Here is a 22982-nt window from a genome sequence, read left to right on the forward strand (position 1 = left end):
GTATAATGTTATAAATCAGTGTCACTGCAATAGAAAAAAAAAAACAATGAGCAGACGGAGCTAAGAACAGCAGAAGGGGAGAAGGGTGCCCCAGGCAGAAGGCACAGCCTGAGCAAAGGCACAACGGCTAGAAACAGGGTATCATGTGGGGAGCTGTGAGCGGCTGAGTATCGTCCTGGATGAAGTGGGAGAAGAGGAGGGTGATAGTGGGCAGCGTCCAGGTCATAGAGGGCGTGCAGGGGGCCCGACCTGTCTGGCAGTCAAGCAGGAGCTTTAAGCAGTGGAATGACATGGTCCTGTTGTCTCTCACTGCCTGTCTGGTGGAGAGTGGAGTTGGATTGGAAGGAACAGGGCAGAGGACAGAGAGCTCAGTGAGGAGGCTGGTAGAGTAACGCCTGGGGCCCGGGGGCAGGCCAGCGGTGGGTGTACAGGAGGGAGGGAGAGAGTTGAAAGGATTTCCAAGGTGACATGCACATAATTAACTGGCTGATTGTTTCTACCCACTGAGATAAAGGGCTCCAGCGGAGGGAGAGGCAGGTGGAAGGAGGACGTTTCCAGTGTGAAGTGTTTGCCTGATGGATACATGAGGCTGGAACTCGGGGCCTTGGGGCGGGGTCGGGCCCAAGGGGCTGCTTTGGGAGGCATCAGCTTGCAGTGATGCTGAAAGGCTGGGAGCAGATGAAGTTGCCCAGAGAGTGGATGTGGGCGTGGAGGTTCTGGCTGAGGAGGAAAGCCTGGGGACGCTAGCACCTCGGGACAGTCAGGGAGAAGAAGCCGAGGCCGAGGGAAGAGAGGAGGCTCAGGGGCTTGAGAATTTCAGGAGGGGGCAAGACCACAAACTCACCCATTTAGTATTTACCTTTGGCTTCTTGTGAAAAGGTCTGGAGACGTGCCCAGGAGAGACGGGCCACGGGATTGTGAGAGAAAGTTAAAATGAGCAAGGGTCCTGCGGGTCAGAGCAGAGCAACCGGCTGATTTGTTCTGCGTCTCCTGGCAGCCAAGACAGAAAGGCAAGGAGCGAGTTACCCAGGCCTGGGGACCTATCAGAAGAGACACAAGATTCTTTTTTTCTTTGTGTTTAAATTTCTGTTATAATTTCTAATATGGGAAGTAGCAATAACTACAGCTTGCATAAACAAAAGTTCTTTGGGGTCCTCAATAAATTTTTTTTTTTTTTTTTTTGCGGTACGCGGGCCTCTCACTGCTGTGGCGTCTCCCCTTGTGGAGCACAGGCTCCGGACGCGCAGGCTCAGCGGCCATGGCCCACAGGCCCAGCCGCTCCACGGCATGTGGGATCTTCCCGGACCGGGGCACGAACCCGTGTCCCCTGCATCGGCAGGCGGACTCTCAACCACTGCGCCACCAGGGAAGCCCACAATAAATTTTTAATGGGATCTTGATACTAAAATGTTTAGGATCACCTGGATGAGGTAATAAATCCCCATTAAAAAAGAGGAAGTCAAACCCCATCATCAGAAGAGAATAAGAAGGATGGATTTAAAATTGAAATGAACAAGTCAATGTTGTAGTTACAGGAAGAGAGAATTCAGAAAGAGAAAAAAGATGTTTTTAGTAAGATTAAGAAAAAACATAATGTTTTAGGCAAAAGATCCATATGGCTATGCACCCTTTTAACTTCATCAAACAAGGCCATCTGTTTCCCAGAGGTCACTACCAGCTCGCACACAGTGTAATGCCCCTGTTTCCTGTGCTCATTTATACTTGGTGGTGTCTGACATTTTGATTTTGTGAATCTTGTATTGGTAGGTGTTAGCCCGCATTTCCTTGATTACTAATGCGATTGAATATCTTCTCAAATGTTTGTGAAACATTGTTTCTTCTGTGGAATTCCTTCTGAACCATTGGCTGTCTTTTTCTTACTATGTATAGGAATTCTTTATATATTCTTTATATTTATTGCATGACAAATATCCTTTTCCAGTTTGGAAACACCAGCTTCTAAGTGATCAAAGTTTATGGCACAGTTCTTTCGTTAAGAGACATTCAGCACATCCTGGAAAGTGTCTAACAGAGTGTGATGTTTTTCGTTTGCTTCTTGGACAGACTCTTGTTGAGAACCAAGGTGTAATGTAATGGCAGGTGACGGTTCTGGGTCTGCTTTGTTCTACTGGGTGATTTGCAGCTCCTGGTAATCTGACTTGACCCAGATGGAGCTCAACGCACCCATGTTTTTCAGGGACAGGAGCAAAGAGGAAAATATCTGAAACCCAAGTCTGTGGGCGAGACAGAGAGGCAGCACTCGGGGGCCCTTGATAAGGTGCTGGCTGGCCTTATGAGCGAGTGTGTGTGGGGACTTCTTTGACACCTGCATGTGTCACACCAGTGCCGCTTTCTCCTGACCAGTGACCCCCTTGCCTTGCCCTGCGGGTAGCTGTGTGCACAGGTGCCTGTGCGTGGAGGTTCTTCCCAAACATTTTGAACCACCTGCGAGGGCAAAGAACGCGTTGACTCCCTGTGAGGTCTAGGGGTGTAACCCCACACCTGAACTTTCTTTGAAGTTTCACGATTTAGCTTTAAGAAACTAATGAGCATTTTGCTTTCTACTCCTCAAAAGGAGTAGAAGCCCGTGCTTTGGAACACTGGTGAATGTGGGCCCTGCGTGGGGTGGCACCAAAGACTTAAAGCTCCCCGGCTGCCTATGCTGCCAGTGCCCTGGAGACCCACAGCTCCCAGAAGCCGGGCCCTGGTGGGTCTAGTGGCCAGGCCTGCATGGAGCAGTGAGGCCAGCAGAGGGCGCTCCGCCCCCACCTGGTGGAGTCTCGGGTTCTCAGGACCACTAGGAGTTGGGAGCCTGCGTCACTTTTGTGAAAGGACGCTCTTACCTTTCCTTGAGAGCTGTTCTCAGAAAAGCTCCCGAGCAAGGCTCTGTGTTGACAACTGCAGGCCACAGTCCCCTATCCCAGATAACTCCCCGGGGGGGTTCCTGAAGTCCCCCAGCGCCCCAGCCACCTGCCAGCATCTGGAACCCTCACGGGCTGGGGGTTCTGAGGATGATGCTGTGTGCTCCAGCAGAGCTGTGCGATGGGACTGCCAGGTGTCCCTTGTCTGAACACGTGCAGACGCCTCACAGCCCATCAGCTACACCAGTGCTTCATTGGTGTGCTGTGTGCATGGCCCTGGCTTGGGAGAAGTGGGAATACCTGTCTTCGTAATCGATGCTCCCACGGAGGAGTTAGGGAGACTGGCCAAACGTGCGGGGAGAGCACAGAGGAGTCTAAGACAAGGGAGGACGCTGGGCTGTAGGTGGGGCGTGGCGTGGAGCGAGTGACTCTTCTCTGAGCGCCTGTGTTGGCTTATATAGACCGCAGTGATGGCATCCATCGACCCACTGTGCTACCGCTGCTCCCTTAACTGGAGGCCTGGAGCCTCGGGGGCAGAGACCACACTGTGTGCTCATACAGAGTAAACGCACAGCAAGAGCTTGACAGTGAGTGGACGAGCCCTAAGCTGCGGCAGGAGTTCTGGGGAAAGATGGAGAGGCCGTAGCAGGCAGCCCTCAGCTCTGCAGGAAGCCAGGTACCCCAGGATGACTCTGACGGCCGAGGACCACCTTCCAGCGGACCCCCTGGCCAGCTTCCCCAGGGTCCTGGTGTGCAGTGGGCTCCTGGCTGGCACCAGGGCCAGAAACCAGCTTTGCAGTGTCTGGTTCTCCACCACCTGCGCACTGTAAGGTGTGGCCTTGTCAGAGGCAGCTGCTAGTTCACGGGATAATGACCCTGCAAGACGCTGACCCGTTGTTGCAGGAAGATGGCCTAACAGGGGCCAGACCGTGAGGTCACCCTGCTAATGCACTGAAGGCCCAGAATGGAGGTATAAGTTACGGCCACCTGCAGGCCAGGTCTCTGTATCAAGTGTCTCTACCCAGACCTGTGATGGTGCCTGGAACCCGCCACGACTGCATCTTTCCTTTGGGCCGCTAGGACTTTCAGGATTAGCACCCAGCGTTGACCAGGAGGCCTAGGAAGTGGAGCCTGAGGCAGGGAGCTGGGCGGAGGGTCCAGAGGGAGGGACAGCTTCCTGGGGCCGGTCCTAGGGGAGGACTCTCCCAAGAGCCCGGCGCCCTCGGGACCTCTGTTGGGGCCGGAGGAGCGGCCTTCTCTCCTTTCCTCTTCACTCAGGGAACCACGTGCTCCTCTCATTCCAGGTCTCCAGAAAGTACAGTGACATCGAGGAGTTTTACCAGAAACTCAGCAGTCGTTACCCAGCGGCCAGCCTTCCCCCGCTCCCCAGGAAGGTGCTCTTTGTTGGGGAGTGTGACATCCGGGAGAGGAGAGCCATGTTCGATGAGATCCTGCGCTGCGTCTCGAAGGATGCTGAGTTGGCAGGCAGCCCTGAGCTGCTAGAATTCTTAGGTACGGGAGGCTCTGTCTCAAATTCCTGAGGTCTCTGCTGGCCCAGAACTAGGCCTCCCTGCCCTGGCTTGGCAGGAGGGGGGTCCACATACCCCCTGCAGCCCAGAAGCTTCAGCCAGGCTGTTGAGGCCCATGGGCCTTACTGCCATGCTTGGGCCGGGGTGGTGGGTGGAAGAGGCCTGGGACCCAGCCCTGGAGGACTGACCATCTGGATGCTGGATGGGGCTCACCCAGGGCCCTTCTCCACAGTCTGAGCCCAGCCACTCCCTGCCTAGCCAGCCCCCTCCAGAGCTCCCCCCACCCGTACACACGCCTCCGCCTCCCACCAGCCAGGCCTGGGGGCCTGCAAAGTCTGGAGAAGGCTGTGCTCCCACAGCCAGGCTGGTGCCCTGGTCCCAGGGGACACCTCGCTCAGCTGGTACCCCTCACCGAGAGGTTTGGAGCGTGGCTCCAGGCAGCCCCTCCCACCCAGTGATGGGAACCTCGAGCACTTGCAGTCCAGGTCCCGAGGCCTCCTGTCTTCCCGCTAGTCCTGTCTGTCGGATGGGAGTCGCCCGGCTAACAGGTGCTGGTGAGAGTCACATGTGCAGAGCTCGCCACACAGGAGGCGCTGTAGAAGCGATGGCTAACGTCTCACCCCCACTCACACCTACTGGACTCAGAACGCTGCGGGCGCGTCCCCGTCCTGCCGCGTCCCCGTCCTGCGCCAGCACCCCGGGGCAGGGGGAGCGTGGGGAGGGCTCCCATCCGGGGGTGCGGGGCACTCACCGCATTTAACTCTTTTCCTGAGTACCGTGAATCTCCTAGTTTCCCAAGACAGATGGGAATTTTTCAGAAGAAAATTAACAGGAAATAAACCAATTTTGAAAAAAAACAATGTGGGGAAGTAAAAGTGGAACGGGTGAGCGCACGGAAAGCCGAGCCTGGTGAGACTGCAGCACCGGTTTTCTTCTCTCCTTTCCCACGCCCCCCACAAGGGTCTTCGGGCTGGGGTCTCTCCGGCCCTCCTGTTTACTGAGGTCACAGCCCTCCGCCCTTTGCCTCTCTCTGGGTCTGCGTTGACTGTAGGAAGGGGGCCCCAGCCTATCCGTAGCTGGAAGAAACTCCCCATCTCCTGGCCCTCTGTGTTACGGGGAAGCAGGATAGGATGGTCTGACTTTCCTAGCCTCTCCGTGCCTCAGTTTCCTTATCTGTAAGATGGAGGAACAGATAGGATCTCTCACGTGGGATTTTTGCCATATTTAAATGAATCTGTACCTGTAAAACTTTTTATTACATGATGCTTATTCCATGAAATTGACGGTTCATGAGATTTTGAATGGGATTTTTACATTTGTCCTAATAAAATAACAGAGCATAATATAATGCAACATAGTCATTATCACTTAGTTCTACATACTGTGTCAGTATACATATCACATCCTAGTGCCAGGCACTCTGGGGCATGTAGGTGGCTTCTTTACCCACAGGGTCATATACTTTGTAAGTAACTGCTTTCAAAAATATACTCTTCAGTAGACTACTTAGATAGAGATAAACAAGTAGTCTAAACCCACGCTTCTCAAACCATTGTGGGGAAGGACTAACTTTTTTATTCCCAGTCTGTCACAAACAGCATTCCAAGGTACTGTGGAAGTTTCTGGATGCTTGCTCTGCCTTTCTGTAGTTCCGTTGTTGTGGACACCCGCCTATGGACCACACTTTGAGAAGCGCTTATGTAAGCCAGTTCGTAGTGAAGCCATCACAGTGCGTTCTCGAATCTTTCATGTGCTCGCTGAGCAGTCACTGAGTTCCTAGTCTAATCACCCAGACCCTCGGAGCAGGTCTCCAACCGTGGTTGGCAGAGCTCCCCAATGGGCTCTGCAACTGCAAAGCATTTCTGGAACTGTTCTGTGGGAACCCACGTACACTGGCTGGCTTCTGCCATCAGCCCGTGGACTGTAGCCTGTCATCCCAACAGGCCCTGGGCTGCAGAGGTTCAGGAACTGCTCCCTCTGTCCCTCTGTCTTCTCCACCCCAGGCTTTGCCACCCCCATCCAGACCCACCATCCTGGTCCCAGGACGCTGCAGGAAGCCCCCAGCCTCGGGTGCTGGCACTGGAGCTTGTGCGCCAGGAAGTGCTTCCTCGCGTCCCCCCGGCGGTGGGTGTCAGGCGCCCTCTCTGTCTCCCTCCACAGGTACCAGATCCCCCGGGGCTGCGGATCTCAGCAGCAGAGATTTCTCTGTCCTGGACACAGACAGCCAAGGGGGGGACGACGGGGATGCTTTCGACTTCTTCCAGCAGCAGGACCGAGTGGAGGGTGAGGGTCTCCCCACGCTGGACCAGAAGGGCCAGGATGCAGGGAAGTCCTCAGAAGACGAGGCAGAGGAGGCCCTGGACCCTCTGGGCATCATGCGGTACGTCTCCTCTTCTGGGTGGGCCCCCCCGTCTGGTCTGGCTTTCTCCAGGCTCCTCCCTCCCTCCTGGGAGTCTGAGAAAACCGGTATCCCTGGGTTATTGCCCCTAGGGGCCTGGTACTCAGGGAATTGGCTCTCTGCTCGTCCCAACATCACCTGGGTCTTTGGGGCTCAGCCCAGGTATCTCCTGCCCCTCCCTGCTCACAGGGTGGCCCCCCCGCCCCCCAGTTCTGCACTGAGACCAGGCAGGGCTGCCCCCACCCCTGGCAGTTCAGCAGCCCAGGAGGCCTGGGTTCTCAGTCCAGCTCGTCGCTGACAGCCTGTGACTCGTGATGCGTGACTGGAGCTCCCTGGGCCGTGTCCCGCTGCCCTGGGGACAGGGCTGTGTACCTTGGCCCTGCCTCCCCAAGGTGGTTGTAAGGCTTGGGGGGGACTGGTGACCCCTAAGCTGCTGACTGTGATGGAAGGAGGTAGAGTGAGCCCCAGGGTAGACTGTGTCCCCTTTACACGCGCACACTTGCACAGACACGTACACACACACGTACACCGGAGAAGAAGAGGCAACTAGCTGTGGTCTTGATGGCCCCTTGGTGTCCTGATTCTGTCACCTTCCTGTTCCTTCTCCTTTCCTGTCCCTCTGCCTGCCTTTAGCCAATCAGTGAGCTGCTCCTGAGCCCCCATTGGGGGAGCACCCTGAGCTGGGGGAGGGGCTGCAGGCTAGATGAGACCGGAGAGCCAGGCCCCAGGCTCCCCAGGCCCCTCCGATGGGCACAGGCTGAGGCGTTGGGCAGGACCTCCCGACCAGAAGGAGATGAGGGGGAGCCGGACAGACGCAGCCCGCCTCCCAGGACCCTCACTTCTTGGCCCGAATGAGCAAGAAACAAGGTGGGAACTGCTGATTTTGAGCACCTAATACGCGCCTGGCATTGTACTTTGCACTTTGTCTACTGTGTCTCATTGACAGCCTGCCCCGCAAACAGCTGTTAGTATGCCATTGGACAGATTAAAGAAACTGACGTCTGCAGAGGCCAGGTGCCTTGCCCGAGGTCAGGCGGCTTGGTGGCTAATGGTACTGGGGTTCCAACCGAGCTCAGGGTCCTGTCCTGGACTGCGGAGCCAGACTCCCTGGACCAGAATCCCGGCAATTTACCCCTTTCCTTCAGTTTTCTGCAAGGAAAGCAGGATAATGATAGCACCCATCTTTTGCGGCTCTCATGAAAATTAAGTGAGTTAGACATCACGGCCCCATCGTTCTGCCCCACCACCTCTGCAGAGGTGGACAGACCACAGACCCAGTGACATTCTCTCTGCCTGTCTCGCAGGTCCTGTTCCAGAAAGAAATTAGAGCCAAAGAGAAATCAGGCAGGGACAAGTTCAACTTAAACAGCGTGAAAAATACAGTCGAGAGAGCACTGCCCACCACCCGCAGGCCTTCCTCTCCTAGTGGGGTGTGTGAGGGTGGGCACATGAGGACATGTGGCTGCAGGGTCGACGTGAGACCAGCCTGGAGGGGACGAGGAGTCAGACTTGGGAAAGATCCCAGGCGCTCGGGGAGACGGGGGGGCCGGAGCCGGAGGTCCTGCCGCTCCTTGGTGCCAGGTGTCAGGCCCTTCCAGCACCTCCCACCCCCGCTGGCCTTGTCCTAGGAGGGGGTCAGCGGCCTGTGGGAGTGACTGCGAGGTTATGTCGGGAGAAGTTCGTAATAGCCGCTCGTTATCAGCCTTGTGCGACCCGAGGGCCTTGTTGGGCTGTATTTGTTTGAACTCAGCCTCTCTGTTATTCTGAGTAACCACATGTTACTTGCTGCCAGACTGCTACGGGCTTGCGTGGTTTGTGCCAGCCTCTGGCTTAGCAAAGCAGCTCCTTTTTTGGGTAGGAAAACGCTCTTTGGGGTTGGCAAGGGCCGCCTTTAATTCCCTGCTTACTCCAGTAGCAGATGGTTGGGTGAGGTGCTGGCTGTCTGGGGACCCCCTGCGCCCCAGCACCATCCCCAGCTCTGCACTCGGGGGGCCTCCTTTCTGAATCCGAGGAGAGCTGAGCACCTAAAAGGGATCCCGGAGGCTTTTGACCTTCTGCCGGTCTTTCTTTTAATACCAATGTGACAATAGTCAGTGCTGTCGTCTCCACTGGGAATAATAACAACTAACATTTTCTGAGAGTTTATTAAATGCCAGGAACTGATTAGCATTTACATGAATAGATATTTTCTATTCTATTTCTTTTTTTTTTAAGGGTCATGACTCAACCAAATTGCTTTCCAGATCCACTGTGGGTCTGGTTTGGGAAAGGGTGCCCTAGGAAGCGGGTTCTGGCGTCGGGCTCGTTCTGTGTGTGAGGAAGCTGACATCTGGAGTCCAGTAGCTCATCCAAATTCATCCAGCCCCAGATGGCAGTCAGGACTTGGTGTCACCTCCCTGCCCTGTCCCCGGATCCCAGTCTCCCAGCAGATTGGGAGGCAGGCAGGGCCCTAGGATTATACCCCCTTCAGAGATGGGAAAGTTGAGGACAGAGTTGCGCGGGGACTTGGCCAGTGCCTTGTGTGTGGCAGGGCCCTGCCTTGAAGTGAGGGTGTCCCCTTGGCCTCTCGTGGGACACCCAGGTGGGCCTGTTGACTTCTTTGTACGAGGCTGCCTACCCGACCCTCTGGTGAGGAACATTCTGTTCTTTGCAGGAGACTTATGCTTGGCGTGCATATTTCTCCATCCTGTGCCGTCAGTTCCTCTGCGGCTGCGGCTGCGGCTGCGGCATCCTTGCTCTCCCAGCCCCCCACCTCCCTGAGCGCCCATCTGGGCCGGATGCCGGCCTTCCCCAAGCGGCCACGTTTCCAGGCGGCAGGCGCTGGCCCTTCCTGCCGTGGCCGCGCCGGGGCGCTGTTTCTCCACTGTGGGGTTGCTGGACGGGTGGGGGCCACGGCACAAAGCCTGGCTTTCCTTTGTCTGTAAAACCTGGTTTTGATTAGGGAAGGACGCACTGCTGCACGCTTAGAAAGTGCCTCAGTATAGACAAAGCCCTCACCGCCTCCAAATCCCACGCTGCCACACTCCTCTTTTCGGAATTTTTGTGTGTCCCTGTCCCGGCCAGTCCATGTAACTGCAGACATAGTACACATGCCTTTTTACACTCCGCTCTTGCACTTAATGTCCTCACGATCGGTTTCCATGTGGAACACAGTTTTCATGTTTAACTTTCTATTTTAGAGACTTCACAGTCCTGAGAAAGGTGAAGTTCTCCCATAATAGTTTTGCCTTCTGCTGGAAATACTCTGCGAGGAACATTTTAAATTGTAACTCAAATGATGTATGATTAGTGTAGAAATATTGCAAACACCGTTAAAAGCCCTTTCATCATGAAAGGTGTACACTTTTGGATATTCACATTTTACTACCGAAATGGAACTGCGTTATGTGCGCCATTCCATAATTTGCTTTTTTTCAGCTTACATACTGGGTTTTTCCGGATCAGTAAATAGACTTGTACATTCTTAACTTGGTGCTAGCCCATCAGGCTGATGTGCTGTAAATGGCATTCCCAGGCCCCCGCTGGGGGACACTGTGGTGTTTTCCATAGGTTTTTGCTATTACAGGCAATGAAAGAACTTGTTCATGTATGGAGTGTTTATTCTGTTGAGCTTTCCCCCCAGTCACCTGACCCAGAGCAAGGTCCTAAAAGCTTCTGCTGGGGGTCTTGGTTGTGCCTCTCCAGTGAAGGGGTCTTTAAGGACTTAATTCCCCTGTGTTGGGAAGTCCTCCCTGCTTTTCCAAACCCTGCCCATCCACAAGGCCCGCTGCCCCCTCCTCTTCCCCCAGTGTCCAGGGAGCTCCCCAACCTCCAGGCCCCAGGTCCCTGAGGACCCTCAGCTTCCCAAGGGACAGGCTGGCTCCTGCAGGATCACGCTTTCCTGTAAGACTGGGCTTCCTGCTGTCTGCTCAAAGGAGGGGGAGCCAGCACCCGGGGCCCTGTGCCGTGGCCTCAAGTGGTGAAGCTGGACATTTCTCTGGAACGTGAATCATGTGTTTTGTCATAAATATTTATACAGATTTTGCTGTATCTTTCCTAAAATAACCGTACGTGTTTTAGTATAAAAATACCTTGCTTCCTTTATTCGGATGGAACTGCTACTCCGGGATCATTCTGTGGTTCTGAAGACTTCCGGCACGCTGCCAGGTGCCCCCAGATCTACTAACCCAAGATTTACTTATTTTCCCCCCAGCTTTATTGAGATAAAATTGCCATGTGACGTGTGTAAGGTTAAGGTGCACCATGTGATGACGCGATGCACCTACGTAGTGTGAAATGATTACCACAATAAGGTCAGCCATCGCCTCACCACCGTTTCCAAGATAGAGAAGCGAGGCGACCCCCAAGGACAGGAGCTCTGCAGGGACAGCTTGGCCTCACCCCGCCTCACGAGGGGCCCCAGGAGCTGCTCCTCCTCGGACGCCTCTTGCTAAGTATCCCGGCTGTCCCTTTTGGGCTTACGGCCCCTTTAGGGTTCCAGCCCCCGCCTAGGAGAGCAGAGCCCGGCCGGGAATTCTGCACCACCTGGAGCTGGTTAGAAATGCAGATTCTGCCTCAGGCTCCCTCGAACCTGGACGGGGCCCACGAACCTGTGTTTTAACGAGCTCTTGGCACGCTCCACAGGCAAATTCATGTTTGAGGAGCCCCCCAAACCGAGCTCAGCAGAAGTCTTGGAGAAGCAGGAGGACAGTGATGCAGAGAGCAGGTGCACCAGCCACCAGGCTCTGCCACTCACAGGGGTTCCAGTAGGCGGGCTCGGGGAGGCCTTTCCTGTTACTCTCAGCCCCCAGCCCACCGCTGTCTCTCGGGTCTCCCTCTCTGGTCTCCTGCTGGAGGGCCGTGCTTCCTGATCGCTCTCGGGGCTGTGAGCCAGGGCTGGCGGCCTCGCGCTGTACCTCCACGCACAGCACTTAGCCTCGGCCGTCCTGGGTCCAAACAAGGAGCGTGCAGGGGGCACGGTGGGCCCCTTCGTCTCACCCTAGAGCTGTCACGGTGATTGCAGCATCAGCTACCGTTAGGGGTGACCACAGCACCCCCTACAGGCATGGGTTTCCCCATCCACGGCAGTGCACAGAATCTGTCCTGAGTGAATAGAAGTGTCAGGGACAAACACATGGAACAGTGCCTTCCACTTTTCTAACTGAGTAGCAAGACGCTTTGGTTCTAGAGAAATCTCATACAGGACCCTGATATATGAAACAGACAGAAGTAAAGTTGGCCGGGTTGGGACAGGAGTGGGGACTGGATCTCAGCCTCAGCCCACCTCGGTGGCGGCCCTGGGCAGCTTTGCAGAAGGCCAGGGCCCCTGAGCGTGGTTTGAAGGCCACTGGATGGAAAAGCAGGAAAGCCTAAGATGTGTGGTCACCCCAGAGCAGGGCTAGCGGCTGACTGTCCCAGGTTCAAGTCCCGGCTCTACCACTTAGCAGCCGGTGGGCCCTGGGTGGGTTGCTGAACTTCTCAAAAGCCACAGTTTCTCTCTTTGTAAATTAAAGTCCAGGCCCAGTGATTGTAAGGGTAAAACGGGATGAAGTACAGGAAATTTCCTTTGTATGATGTTAACACTATTTCAGGTTTACTTTGCTCTGAAAAAGCCCTTGGGTGTTTAAAGTACACAATTGAAATGGAAAAGGCAGCTTTTCCATTTCCTGTTGTCACGCAGTTATCAGCCTCCTGTGTTGTGCACACAAGGGCCTTTGCCTCCCCTCCAGCGTCTTTGTGGTTATAACTGAGGAGCCTCTCCAAGATCACGCGGTCTGGGGCGTGGTCCAAGCGGGAGCTGCGTCCTCTTGACTCCTGGCCCAGGACTTACCCCATCACCCCCAGACCGAGACGCCCACCTGTGCCGGGTGCCCACTTCACAGCCCCGGTCCATTTGCTCTCCATGGCGGGTGATGTAGGGGATGGGTGTTCTTCGCCGCAAGGACCACCAGCGTCCACTGGTCACGTCAGCGTTTGGAGTATCGTTGGGGGTATTGGAATAAACGAAGACCACCCAGATGAGAACACGCAAAGGCCACTTATTCAGAGCAGGCCATAGCAGGGGGCTCAGCCACCATCACCTGCGTTTGGGCAGAGACTCACAGGCAGGCGGGGAGCGGGAAAGATTTCTGGTGGCAGAAGGGGAAGGCTCGGGTCTGCCTGACTGCAGACTATTGGCACGCGAAAGCCAGAGGCCTAACCAGAAGTGGGGCGGCCTGCAGCCTGCGTGTTTGCTTGGGGGAGCATATTTGCCTCTGTCGCTGGGCCTAATAAGCGGGAAGCAGGGTAAAGACGAGGGAAGCTGGCAGTTACCGATCAAGGCCTGGCCACCGGGGCCATAGCTGCAGAGACTGCGGTGTGGCTTCCTGGGCCGGTGGCTGCAGGTTGTGGGTTCTGTTTATATCTGGCCTGGCGGTTGCCTGTTTGTTCATACGGTCTGTCGGGGCCGCCGTGGGTGTGATCAGGGTTGAGAGTTTTGCTTTCAAGCCGGGGGTGGCAGAGCCCCTTCAGCCGGGCCGCCCTGGTTTCTTGGTGCTGCTGCCGTGGTGGGTGAGGGGCAGCATTTGGCCGCCCCTGTGCAGAGAAGGAGAAATGTCATCCCCCACAAGCTGAGAAGAGAGAGAGGTCCCTGAGGTCCTGGTCCCTCGCGGGGCGGGGAGGGTGCCCAGCGGCCTGGAGAGTCAGTCTGGGGCTGCTGAGAGTGTGACTTGTGGGAAAGGAGCAAATGATGGGCGTCCAGGGCAGCTACCTGGACTGGCCGGTTTACTTTGTAGAGCCCAGAATGGAGGCAGTTGGGACGAAACACAATGTGAGCTTGACGTCCTCAAGCAGCGCCTGTGATCACGGGCCTCTGCTCTGCCCAGCAGCGCACAGGCTCCACTTTGCACCTTCCAGATCATTCCTTGTTCCCACTGAACAGATAAGGAGACACTCAGAGAGTGAAATGACTGGCCTGGGGTCGTACACAGGTTCTCCTGCATCCCCCTCCAGGGGGTCCTCCCTCAGACTGGTCATAATGCCCCCATCCCCGGCCCTGCGGGATGTGGCCCGACTTCCCCTCAGACCCTCCCCCTCCTCCCTCCATGCACCTGCCGTCCAGTTGTTGGGCACTTGAACATACCAAGCCCTTCCCACCTCAGCGTTTTCACAGCGTTTCTCTCTGCCTGGAGCACAGCTTTCCCAACCCTGCTCACCCTTCCTCCGGTGCTTTCCTAAATCCCCTGGCCCAGCGAGGCTGGTGTGGGCCCACAGGGTGAACGCCTGTCCTCCGTGATTGGCGCGACTCCTGTGATCGGGTCGCGGCGGAAGCCCGTTGCCTAGCGCTGCTGCAAATCACATTGTCCTGGAATGAACATCACAAGTTCATTTATTGGCACTCCGAGAATTTTCACTAATGGGAAAAAAAAAAAGAAAGTGAATTTAAGATTAAAAAGTGAAAAGTGCTGTATTTTGAAGCAGGAACGTTACACGCTTGGAAAAGAGTTGATTTCCGTGTCTGATTTAGTATCACCCTGGCTCTGAAGGTAACAGTCATGTTGTCTGTGAGTCTTGGCTTCAGAAGGATCCACCGTCTTCTGGCTAGTCTAGGAGATGCCTCTGCAACTGAAGTGCACTCAGGACCTGGGCCCTTGGTCCCCATCGGGGATCTGTCACGGGGGCAGGTGCATCCGGGAACACTGACACAAGCCCCCTGGGTGGCCGGAGGGGAGGACGTTCTCGTGTCAGTCCCTGTCACCAGAGCCGCCTGAGCCCCGTGGAGCAGGGCCGCTCCTTGGCCTATCAGAGCTGTCAGCTGTGGCACCTGCCGCCTGTCACTCATGCCTGCTCCCCGCCCGCCTGCAGGATGTGGCCTGGCCTGGACATCTGTCTTCTATCAGGCACACACAGCAGGAAAGCTGACGTCTGTGCGTGCACACGCGTGTGCACTGCAGGAGCACGGTTCCATGTGCCTGCACCCGTCCAGGGACCTCCCCCCACCGCCCCCCACCCCCGACCTCCTGCAACCCGTGCTGTGCGGGAACCCGCACAAGGTCGGCAGCTGCGGTTCCGTCCATTGCAGACCCCACTGTTTGATGCTCAGTTGCCCCATCCCTGGTGACAGGAGTCTGATCGTACCAGCCTTCCTTTGGAGGAGGGAGCAGGGGGGGCATCCTTTATGGCTCCGTGCAGAGGGTGTGCTGGTGGCGGGCACAGCAGAGCTGGGTGGTGTGTCCTGCGGGCACCCGGGTGGATGCGGGTGGAAAGGAGCTGAGGGGGGACAGAGGGGGCGCCAGGACCGTAGCCGTGTGTGCAGTCTGAGTCCACGTTCACACGATGTGTGAGGGAGGGGAGGGAACGGGCTTGGAGTCTGAGTGACTCACCTGACATTGAAATGCCTGTCCTGTCCCGGAGTCAGAATCTGGCGCCATCCTAAACTTGTCCCTTCTGCCCACGGCTCCCTTCAGCAGTCCACTTTGCCTTCTGACGGCCTCCCTGCTCTCATTTTCCCCAGTCCGGGCCCTGGTCGTTCCTCCAGGGACCAGGAGCAAAGCTTCCATGGGGCACTGGGTTCCCGGTGGTGCCCAGTCCCGCAGCCCCTCACAGGTTGAGGGTCTCTCTGCCTGTGTCAGTCTTCTGCCCTCAGCCCCACAGGTCACTGCCCTCCTCTATGCCACCTCCCCTAGGAAGCCCTCGGGCTGGGTTGGCTCCTTCTTCGGGGCTCCGGCTGTCACGGAATGAGTGCCCTGTGTGGTGATGACGGGTGTATGTCTGTGACCCTGCTCGGCTGTGAGCTTCTGGGGACAGCGCCAGGTCTTCCTCACCTCTGTGCCCTCATCACCCAGCACAGGTTCTTGCCCGTGGGAGGTACTTCCCAAGCGCTGGTACATAGAAGTCACTCCGAGTGAAAGGATGAGCTTTTCTTACAGGAGGGCCGAGGGGCTGCTGGAGAGACCAGCTGGGGTGCCTGCGAGATCCCTGGAGGAGGAGCCGTGGGGTGGAAGGCCTCTGTCTGAGATGATGCTGGCCGCCCCTCTCTCTTCACTCCCTTTCCCCCCATCCGTCTGTCTGTCTGTCCATCCTTACACCACCCCTCCATCCATCTGTTCTTTCGTCTAATATTTATTGAGTGTCTGCTCTGGACCAGGCACACTACTGAGTCCCCAGAATTTGGGGCTAACCAGGACAGGACCCTGGGACTTTCGGCCATCAAAGCTCCGTGTTTCTTCTTCTTCTTTGTCTCCCCTGGAGACGGGTCGGGGGTAGTCGGGGAGACGGAGGATGGCCCAGGAGGAACGGGGTGGGGTTCAGATGGTGCCTGACTGAGCAGCCCCATGGGCTGTAGAGTCGCTTTATTTCAGTTCGAGACACAGAAGATAAAAAATGTCTCCAGGGAGAAAAACAGTAACATTCATCGGATTTGAGAGGAAAACTCACATAGCAGGAAAGCCAGGCCTAATTTGTGCTCTCCGAACCAGAAGTAGGTGCAAGAAGGGAAATCGTTGAAATCTCTGCCTGGCTCCTCCAGAGATAATTAATCACGTCTGTCCGTTCACTTCCTTTGTTCTTCAGACCCTCCCTTCTCTCTGTGCTGCCTCTGATTTCTGGTCGGTGGGAAGCCCCCAGCCCCTGCCCCAGGGGGCCAGTCTGCTGGGGAGGATGTGTGTGTGCCTTCCCCATGGGTGGTTTCAGAGCTGCCGGTTCCGGTTCCGAGCAGGGTGGACCTGCGGACGCTGGCTGCGAGCTCCCTGCTGGGGGCTCCCCGCCCTTCACTGCTGCAGCCCCTGCCGGGTGCAGAGGCACAGCCAGGCAAAGGGCGGCTGCGACGGGTAATTGAGGGGCAGCCGTGGGACGGAGCCCGCAGGTCCCTGGCTGGTCCAGTGGCTCCCAAACACGGCCGGTCATCAGAGCCCACAGGGACACAAGCGGCTCCCGGCGCCTGCCGCTGGGGTTCTCATTCAGCGGGTCTCGGCTGGCTGTGGCCATCTCCAGCTGGCCTGCCCCAAAGGCCAGGGCCTCGTCGGTACCCACTTACTAGGGGTCATTAGAGCGGCGCTGGCTCTGCCTGGTCTGTGAGGCAGAAGGGGAAGACATCCCAGGAAAAGCAGGACTCCCTGACTCCTTAAGACGTGTGAGGAAGCACAGATGAAGTTTCTGGAGGAGCCCAGGCTCCCTTCACCTTGCCCAGCACCACAGGCAGGGCCTGGGGATGACACCACAGCAGAGGTGTGGCCCTGGTGGCCTGTGGCCTGAGCCCATCTGGCTTGTGCCCGAGATGGAGAAATGTGCAGGGACTGGGGTGCGGCCATTGAGTCCCTGGCCCTGCCTGCCGTGTGGCCTTGAGCAGACACCCAGCTTCTTGAACCACCGTTTCCTCGTCTGCTGAGAGAGATCTTCCGGCTGGGGCCTCGGCCCTGAGCGCCGAGGAGTGTTGGTCCCGCGGCCTTCCAGCAGGTGCAGCCTCACCTTTCCTAGCTTCTCCCCACCTCCACCGGGAGACTGAAATTCTAGCAGACATCTAAATCCAGACCGTGGGAACAGCCACCTCTGAGCGCCCTGGCCTCCTACACCCAGGGCCGCCCTGCTGCTGTTTCTCTGCTGCTGGTTAATCTGTGCGTGGTTTACGGTGGTATCAGCGCAGTTTGACTGCACAGTATCGCCCGCATGAGCTCAGCTGGTGACCTCGGTCCAGTGGAACGGCTCTCCAGGCAGACAGGCGCACGGAAACCCCACTTCCGGTTAGAAGCTTATTTCTGTTGTTTGCAGGAACCTTAAAATGGCTAATTTAGGCACCACCAGCAGGGGTTGGATCACCTTGTTAAAATAAAACCAAGTTTGTTTATTTCCTGGCGCTATACCTTCCAGTGACGTGTGTAGATCTGCAGTCTTCAGCTCCCTGAAGGCTGACATGTCCGCTGTGTAACCACCACCTGGATGGGGAAATAAAGCCCTCCTGGGGCCCGAAGCTTCCCCGAGTCCCCTCCTGGTTTCCCGCAGCAGTGTCTGGCCCAAAGCAGGACCTTGGCCAGTCGATGAATGAGACGCAGAGGTACCCGAGGGGTGCAGAGGTGACTGGGGCTCTGAGTAGCCAGACGGGTTTCCCGAAGGAGGTGATGCTGGCTCAGTGGGACTGAAGTGTTTTTTGGAACGACGGAGGTTAGACCGCTCAAGGGAAGGGGGGATGTGTGGGTGGAAACAAGGGAGCATTGACCAAGGCTGCCTTCTGTTCTCCCCTGGGTCCAGGCCCTGAGGTGTGCGGCCTCACGTGCGTCCATCCCTGTGTCCGAGCGGCTGTCGGTGGCTCTGTGATGAGCCTGGCCCCCGGGGTGCTGAGGTGGTGTGGCCTCGCAGCTCCGGAAGGAGGGCACGGCCTGTGGCCTGTGGCCTGTCCTGCTGGCCCTTCAGGGCTGGAGTCGTCTGCAGTCAGTTGTGTAGTCCGGACAGCCTCCTGCCTGCCACACACCCCACAGCGGCCGTTCCCTGGGCGCAGGGCTGGGCCGCTTCCGTAGCAGCGCGTCCCCAGCTCACTGTCGCTCCTTGGAAAGCTCCTACGCGACACGAGCTCAAGCCTGCCCGGCGCCTGTGTGGCCGGCAGGGCTCTTGTGAGAGGTGCTAACCTCGAATTCTGTCTGTGATTCCCCAGCTCCAAGAAGCCCAAGAAACGCCCGGAGGAAGTGGCCGTGAAGCCCAAACCCTCGCCCTGTCTCTCCATCTTTGATGAGGAGGTGGACCCCGACGAGGGGCTCTTTGGCCCGGGCAGGAAGCCCTCTCCCCGGAGCCCCGCAGAGGACGCGCCCCCCAGGGACTGTAAGTAGAGCCCCAGGGGTGTTCCTTTCACTCGGTGTCTCCCGGGTGACCCAGCCAAGCTCTACGAGTGGCTTTGGACCCACCACACATGAGCAGGACGGCTCATGTGTTAACACGATGCAGATGCAGTCAGTGGAGAGATTTTCTGCTGGAGAAATCTAGTCTCACACCTTGTGTCCCCATAGCCTGGAACGTTATGGGGCTGTATGTTTATTCTAATCATCCCTCAGAAGCAAAGAGTAGTTTTCTTTGCTGCTTTGAAAAGTGTGGGTCGTGACTGGTGTAGAAGTGCCTTTGTTACCTCTGCAGCCAGATGTGGGCACCTGGTGGAGAGTGGACGCTGGCCTGCCTCCGGCCTGCTGGGGCTCTGCATGACTTGGAGTCTAACAGGAGGCTCTGTGTCCCCTGCAGAGACCCCGAGGGAGGGTCCAGTGCAGAGCTGGAACAGGGAAGCTGAGCAGCCTTGGGACTTCCACACTCGTGCCTGTTCTGACCCTTCCTATCCCCGCCCGCGTTTGCATCCAGGGTAGGGAACTGATGTCACCCATTAATTCAGCCGGCACCAGGCGCCCACTGACGGCCAGGCACTGTGCTGGGGCCGAGAACACCTGGATGAGTGAATCACGGTTCTGGCCTCAGGGCCTCCCTGAGGGAGACAGGACATCTCCTGACCATTAGAGGCTAGCCTGGGCCTGTAACAGGTCTTAGCAGGACGTCCGTGCCTGTGGGGACCCCAGGGAAGGCTTCCTGGGTGAGGGTCAGGTGGAGGAACTGTACCTGAGCTGGATCCTGAAAGGTCAGCGGAGTTTGCCAGGGCTGCTGACGAAGCACATTCCAGGCGGAGAAGCTGCAGTTACCTTTCACGAAGGGCAGCGTTGAGCAGTGGAGACGGCGAGAGGGTGGGGAGTAGACCCCGGCTCCTCGAAGGCAGAGGCTGTGGTCAGAGCCGTGTCTGCTCACCACTGCATCCCAGAGCTGGCAGCCCCGGGCCGGTGGTTGGCGCTCACTGAGCGCTTGTGGGAAGACTGGGGTGCAGCCCTGGGGGCTGGCCGGGGCCATGGGGAGCCCGGGGTGTGAGCTGAAGAGGCTGTTTCCTCCTAAAAGCAGTGGGGAGGCCGCAAGGACTTGAAACCGGGAGGAGTGCCATCAGGTGGCTCTGGCCCAGCATGGAGGGAGGCGGGGGCCAGGGCCGCAGGCCCCCGTGAGCACATGTCTCTTGCCCCACGTGGCCCCGTTCCTCTGGTACGTCCGCAATCTGCCTTGCAGACCGAAGTGACAATATTGCTTCCTGTCTCCTGGCTGTGCCAGGAGGTTGGGCCAGACCCTCTCCACCCTGCACCCCGCAGGCAGCCAAGGACAGGCTAGGACTTCTTCTGACCCCTCTGCTGCTGCCTCCTCCGCAGCCCTGAAGCTGTTTGACGATCCTGACCTCGGCGGAGCCGTCCCCCTGGGTGACCCCTTACTGCTGCCAGCTGCCCACGGGGGTGGAGGACCCACGTCCCGCCCAGGCTGCAGGGAGGCCTCCGAGGAGCTGTTCAGGTACCATCTGTCCCCAGTGCTGCTCTACCAGGTCTGAGAGTGGCCCGGACAGAGCCAGGGACCCGTCCAGTCTGGGAGCACTTCACCATCCTTGGGCTCCGAGGGAGGGAATCCCGACCCATCAGAGGCAGGAGCCTGTGGGTGGGAGCTAACCAGGAGGCAGCAAATGGGGTGCGATGAAAGGGGTGGGTGGGGGGCTGTCAGCAGCTCATCAGATTCTAGAAAGACAGGACTGCATGTATACAAATAGTGTATATAAAAAATAAATTATGTAATTGCACGAGCAAGTATAACTGGCATCAACAGGTTTGGGAACAGATATACAAAACTGACTTGGTAGCACGCAGCGCACGTTGCGGGGGGGCAAAGTGCAGACGTTCTGGGCAGTGGCAGGTACCCATCGGCAGGCCTTATGGAGGGGAGAGCGAGGCTTAGCCTGTTACATGGAGGTCGATTGACAGAACATGTGCACACCTGACCGCCGCGAGGGGTGTGCCGTGTGTCAAGCAGTATGCTGGGCTCTTTACATGTTATCTTATTTAATCCTCCCAGCAGCACCGCCTCCCACCCTCACCCTCCACGTAGGTGCTATTTTCTCCTTTTTACGGAAAATGGAGGGTGGGAGAGGTGACTGGCCCAAGGCCCCCAGCTTCCAGGTGACAGGCGGGGATTGGGACCCAGGTCAGCCTGCCTGTGTCCCGTCGTCCCACCCTTCCAGGACTCTGAGCGCTTGGAGGAGGAGAGGCTGGCAGCTCCGCCTCCCACCCCGGGGCCGGCAGGCTCTCCCTGGGCTTCTGCTCGTGCCGCTGCTTCCTCAGCACGCTGGGCACTGTGCGTCTCTGCATCGCATCATCTATGTCCCCAGGAGGCAGGCCGAGCCTGGCCGTCTACGGGACTCTGAGCTCTCTCTTTCCAGGAAGAGTTACGTGGCGCTGGACATGCGATCCCGGGAGGCTGTCACCACCCCCCCTCGTTAGCAACCGCGGGCTGTTAGCCTTCCGAGTGGCCGGCGAGCCTGAGTCACAGCGACGGCTCCCTGTCATTACATCTCCCCACGGCCCCTGGCAGCTGTTCACGCTCATCCTGCGTGCTCACCGCTGACACCCAGGCAGCAGTACTCCCTGGGAGAAGCTGGGGCTGTTGTTATGTGCTTCGGGGTGACGCTGAGGCCCAGGGAAGCAGGTCAGCCCCGGGGAGCCTCTGCCGTTGCCAGGACTCAGCATGTCCTAGCGGGGCAGACCCAGTGGGACCTTTAGGCATCGTTTATACTAAATCCATTACACTGGCACTTTCCAGCCCGTGTTCTGCGGAGCGCCGGTTTCGGGGGTCTGAAAGGTGTTACCTTCAAACGCTTTCTGTGGCGTTGTTAAGCAGTCTGATGGCCGGGTTAAGCAGGACTTTCCAAGCCTTTAGTGTGTGGGCACGCGTGGCTCAAGGGCGATGCCAATGCAGCATTTCACGTTCTGGTTGGTCCCTGGGACCCTTTCCTTTGTAAGGCCTCCTACATCCCACAGGGCTCTCTGGCAGTCACTGCCTTAGAGAATGTGAGTCCTGTGACCCTGCCTTTGCTCTGCCAGACATCTGGTAAAGAAGGAATTACCCTCTTGAGAGCAGGAACCATATTTTTTTTCTTTGTGTGTGTCCTGGGACTATGCAGGTGGTAACCAGGCTTCCTTATGATAAACTTTCTAATATTCATCCATCCATCAGTGCTTTCATCACCCCTTCATTCCACCACTGGCATCTGCCATCCCATCCTGAGGCAGCACGGAGGGGCGCTTGAGCCGGGTTTGGAGGCTGAGAAACCCCCGTTCCCTCTTGCTCTGGGGCCCCAGTTTTGGTTTTTAGTCAAGTTCTGCAGAGACCTGGGGAAGAGGAGTGGCCTCGGTGGTTGACCTCACACCTGCAGGGCCTGGAAGGGAGGGGAGCTGGACCTTGTGTCAGTGCGACCTGTTTTTACCCGTGACTCAGGGAGCCCAGTTGGAAATAGGGTGCTTGGCAAGAGATGCTGTGTGGCCACCTGTATCCCGGGTGTGACTGCCCCACCTTCTGCCTCAGAGCAAATCCAGCTCCTGATTCGCTCCAAAGAGTCATTGCTTTGCCAAGCAGTATAAATCCTGAACTCCGACACAAGCTTTTAGCTGCTGCTTTATTTCCCTAAGGGCCCCTGTTGGAGGATAATTCAGTCCCCCAGAGCTTTTCCTGGGTACCCAGCCTCCAGTGGAGGATGCAGGACAAGCCAGCACCTGCCCCAGGCGGGCTCAAGGAAGGGCAGCGCTTGGAGGGAGCGGGGACACAGCTGAGCTGAACTTGCCAGGAGGAGCCTGTCCCGGGGTGATGCCTCCTGGGATTGCCTGGAACTCACTCTTTCAAGGCCTGGCTTGGGCCAGTCCCTCTGGGTCTGGAGGGACACCTTTTGCTCACTTCTCTGCCATCCGTGGGAGGCTCTGAATTCTCCCCTTGGGGCCTATGCCGCATCACAGGAGGCTGACCCACGAAGCAGGCAGGGTGACCCACTGCCCCTTCAGTAGCTGCTACCTGGCAGGCAGCCCTTCCCGGGAAGGGCACCTCCACCCTCATGTAGACCTCTGCCAGGCCCCGTGGTGCCGGGAGTTGTTCTGGCCAGAGGTGCCTCCCCTCTGCTCCTGCCTTTACTCAGCCGTGCTGCTGTCTGAGCTGGAGCCCGTTCACAGTTAGGGAGACGGAGGACCAGGCAGGTGGGGTGGGCTGAGGCCACTGAAGGAGTAGCAGGATGAGGGAGGGAACCGCACTCTGCCTGCCGCACTGCGTGTCTCTGTACACGGGGTTGTAACCCTGTGGGGTGATGCTGCTGTTGCCATTTGGCAGATGGGAAACCAAAGCTTGGAGAGGCCAAGTGGCCTGCGCGAGGCA

The 22982-nt window shown here is 57.3% G+C and overlaps 1 protein-coding gene across 5 annotated transcripts in view; it reads left to right on the forward strand.

The window, feature by feature from the left end:
* The window catches only part of HS1BP3 (HCLS1 binding protein 3), a 36969-nt gene that overhangs the window by 9339 nt on the left and 4648 nt on the right, over positions 1 to 22982 (forward strand). For all 5 annotated transcript variants that reach the window (XR_009544014.1, XR_009544013.1, XM_060168667.1 and 2 more), the window contains 4 exons: positions 4166 to 4373; positions 6551 to 6770; positions 18388 to 18551; positions 19955 to 20090. Coding sequence is in view for 3 of the 5 variants with exons in the window: in XM_060168667.1 (XP_060024650.1) it covers positions 4166 to 4373; positions 6551 to 6770; positions 18388 to 18551; positions 19955 to 20090 (728 nt within the window). In the remaining 2 variants the exon portion in view is untranslated. The remainder of the gene's footprint in view (positions 1 to 4165; positions 4374 to 6550; positions 6771 to 18387; positions 18552 to 19954; positions 20091 to 22982) is intronic.

Source organism: Lagenorhynchus albirostris, chromosome 13, assembly GCF_949774975.1.
Source record: "Lagenorhynchus albirostris chromosome 13, mLagAlb1.1, whole genome shotgun sequence".
Lineage (NCBI taxonomy): Eukaryota > Metazoa > Chordata > Mammalia > Artiodactyla > Delphinidae > Lagenorhynchus > Lagenorhynchus albirostris.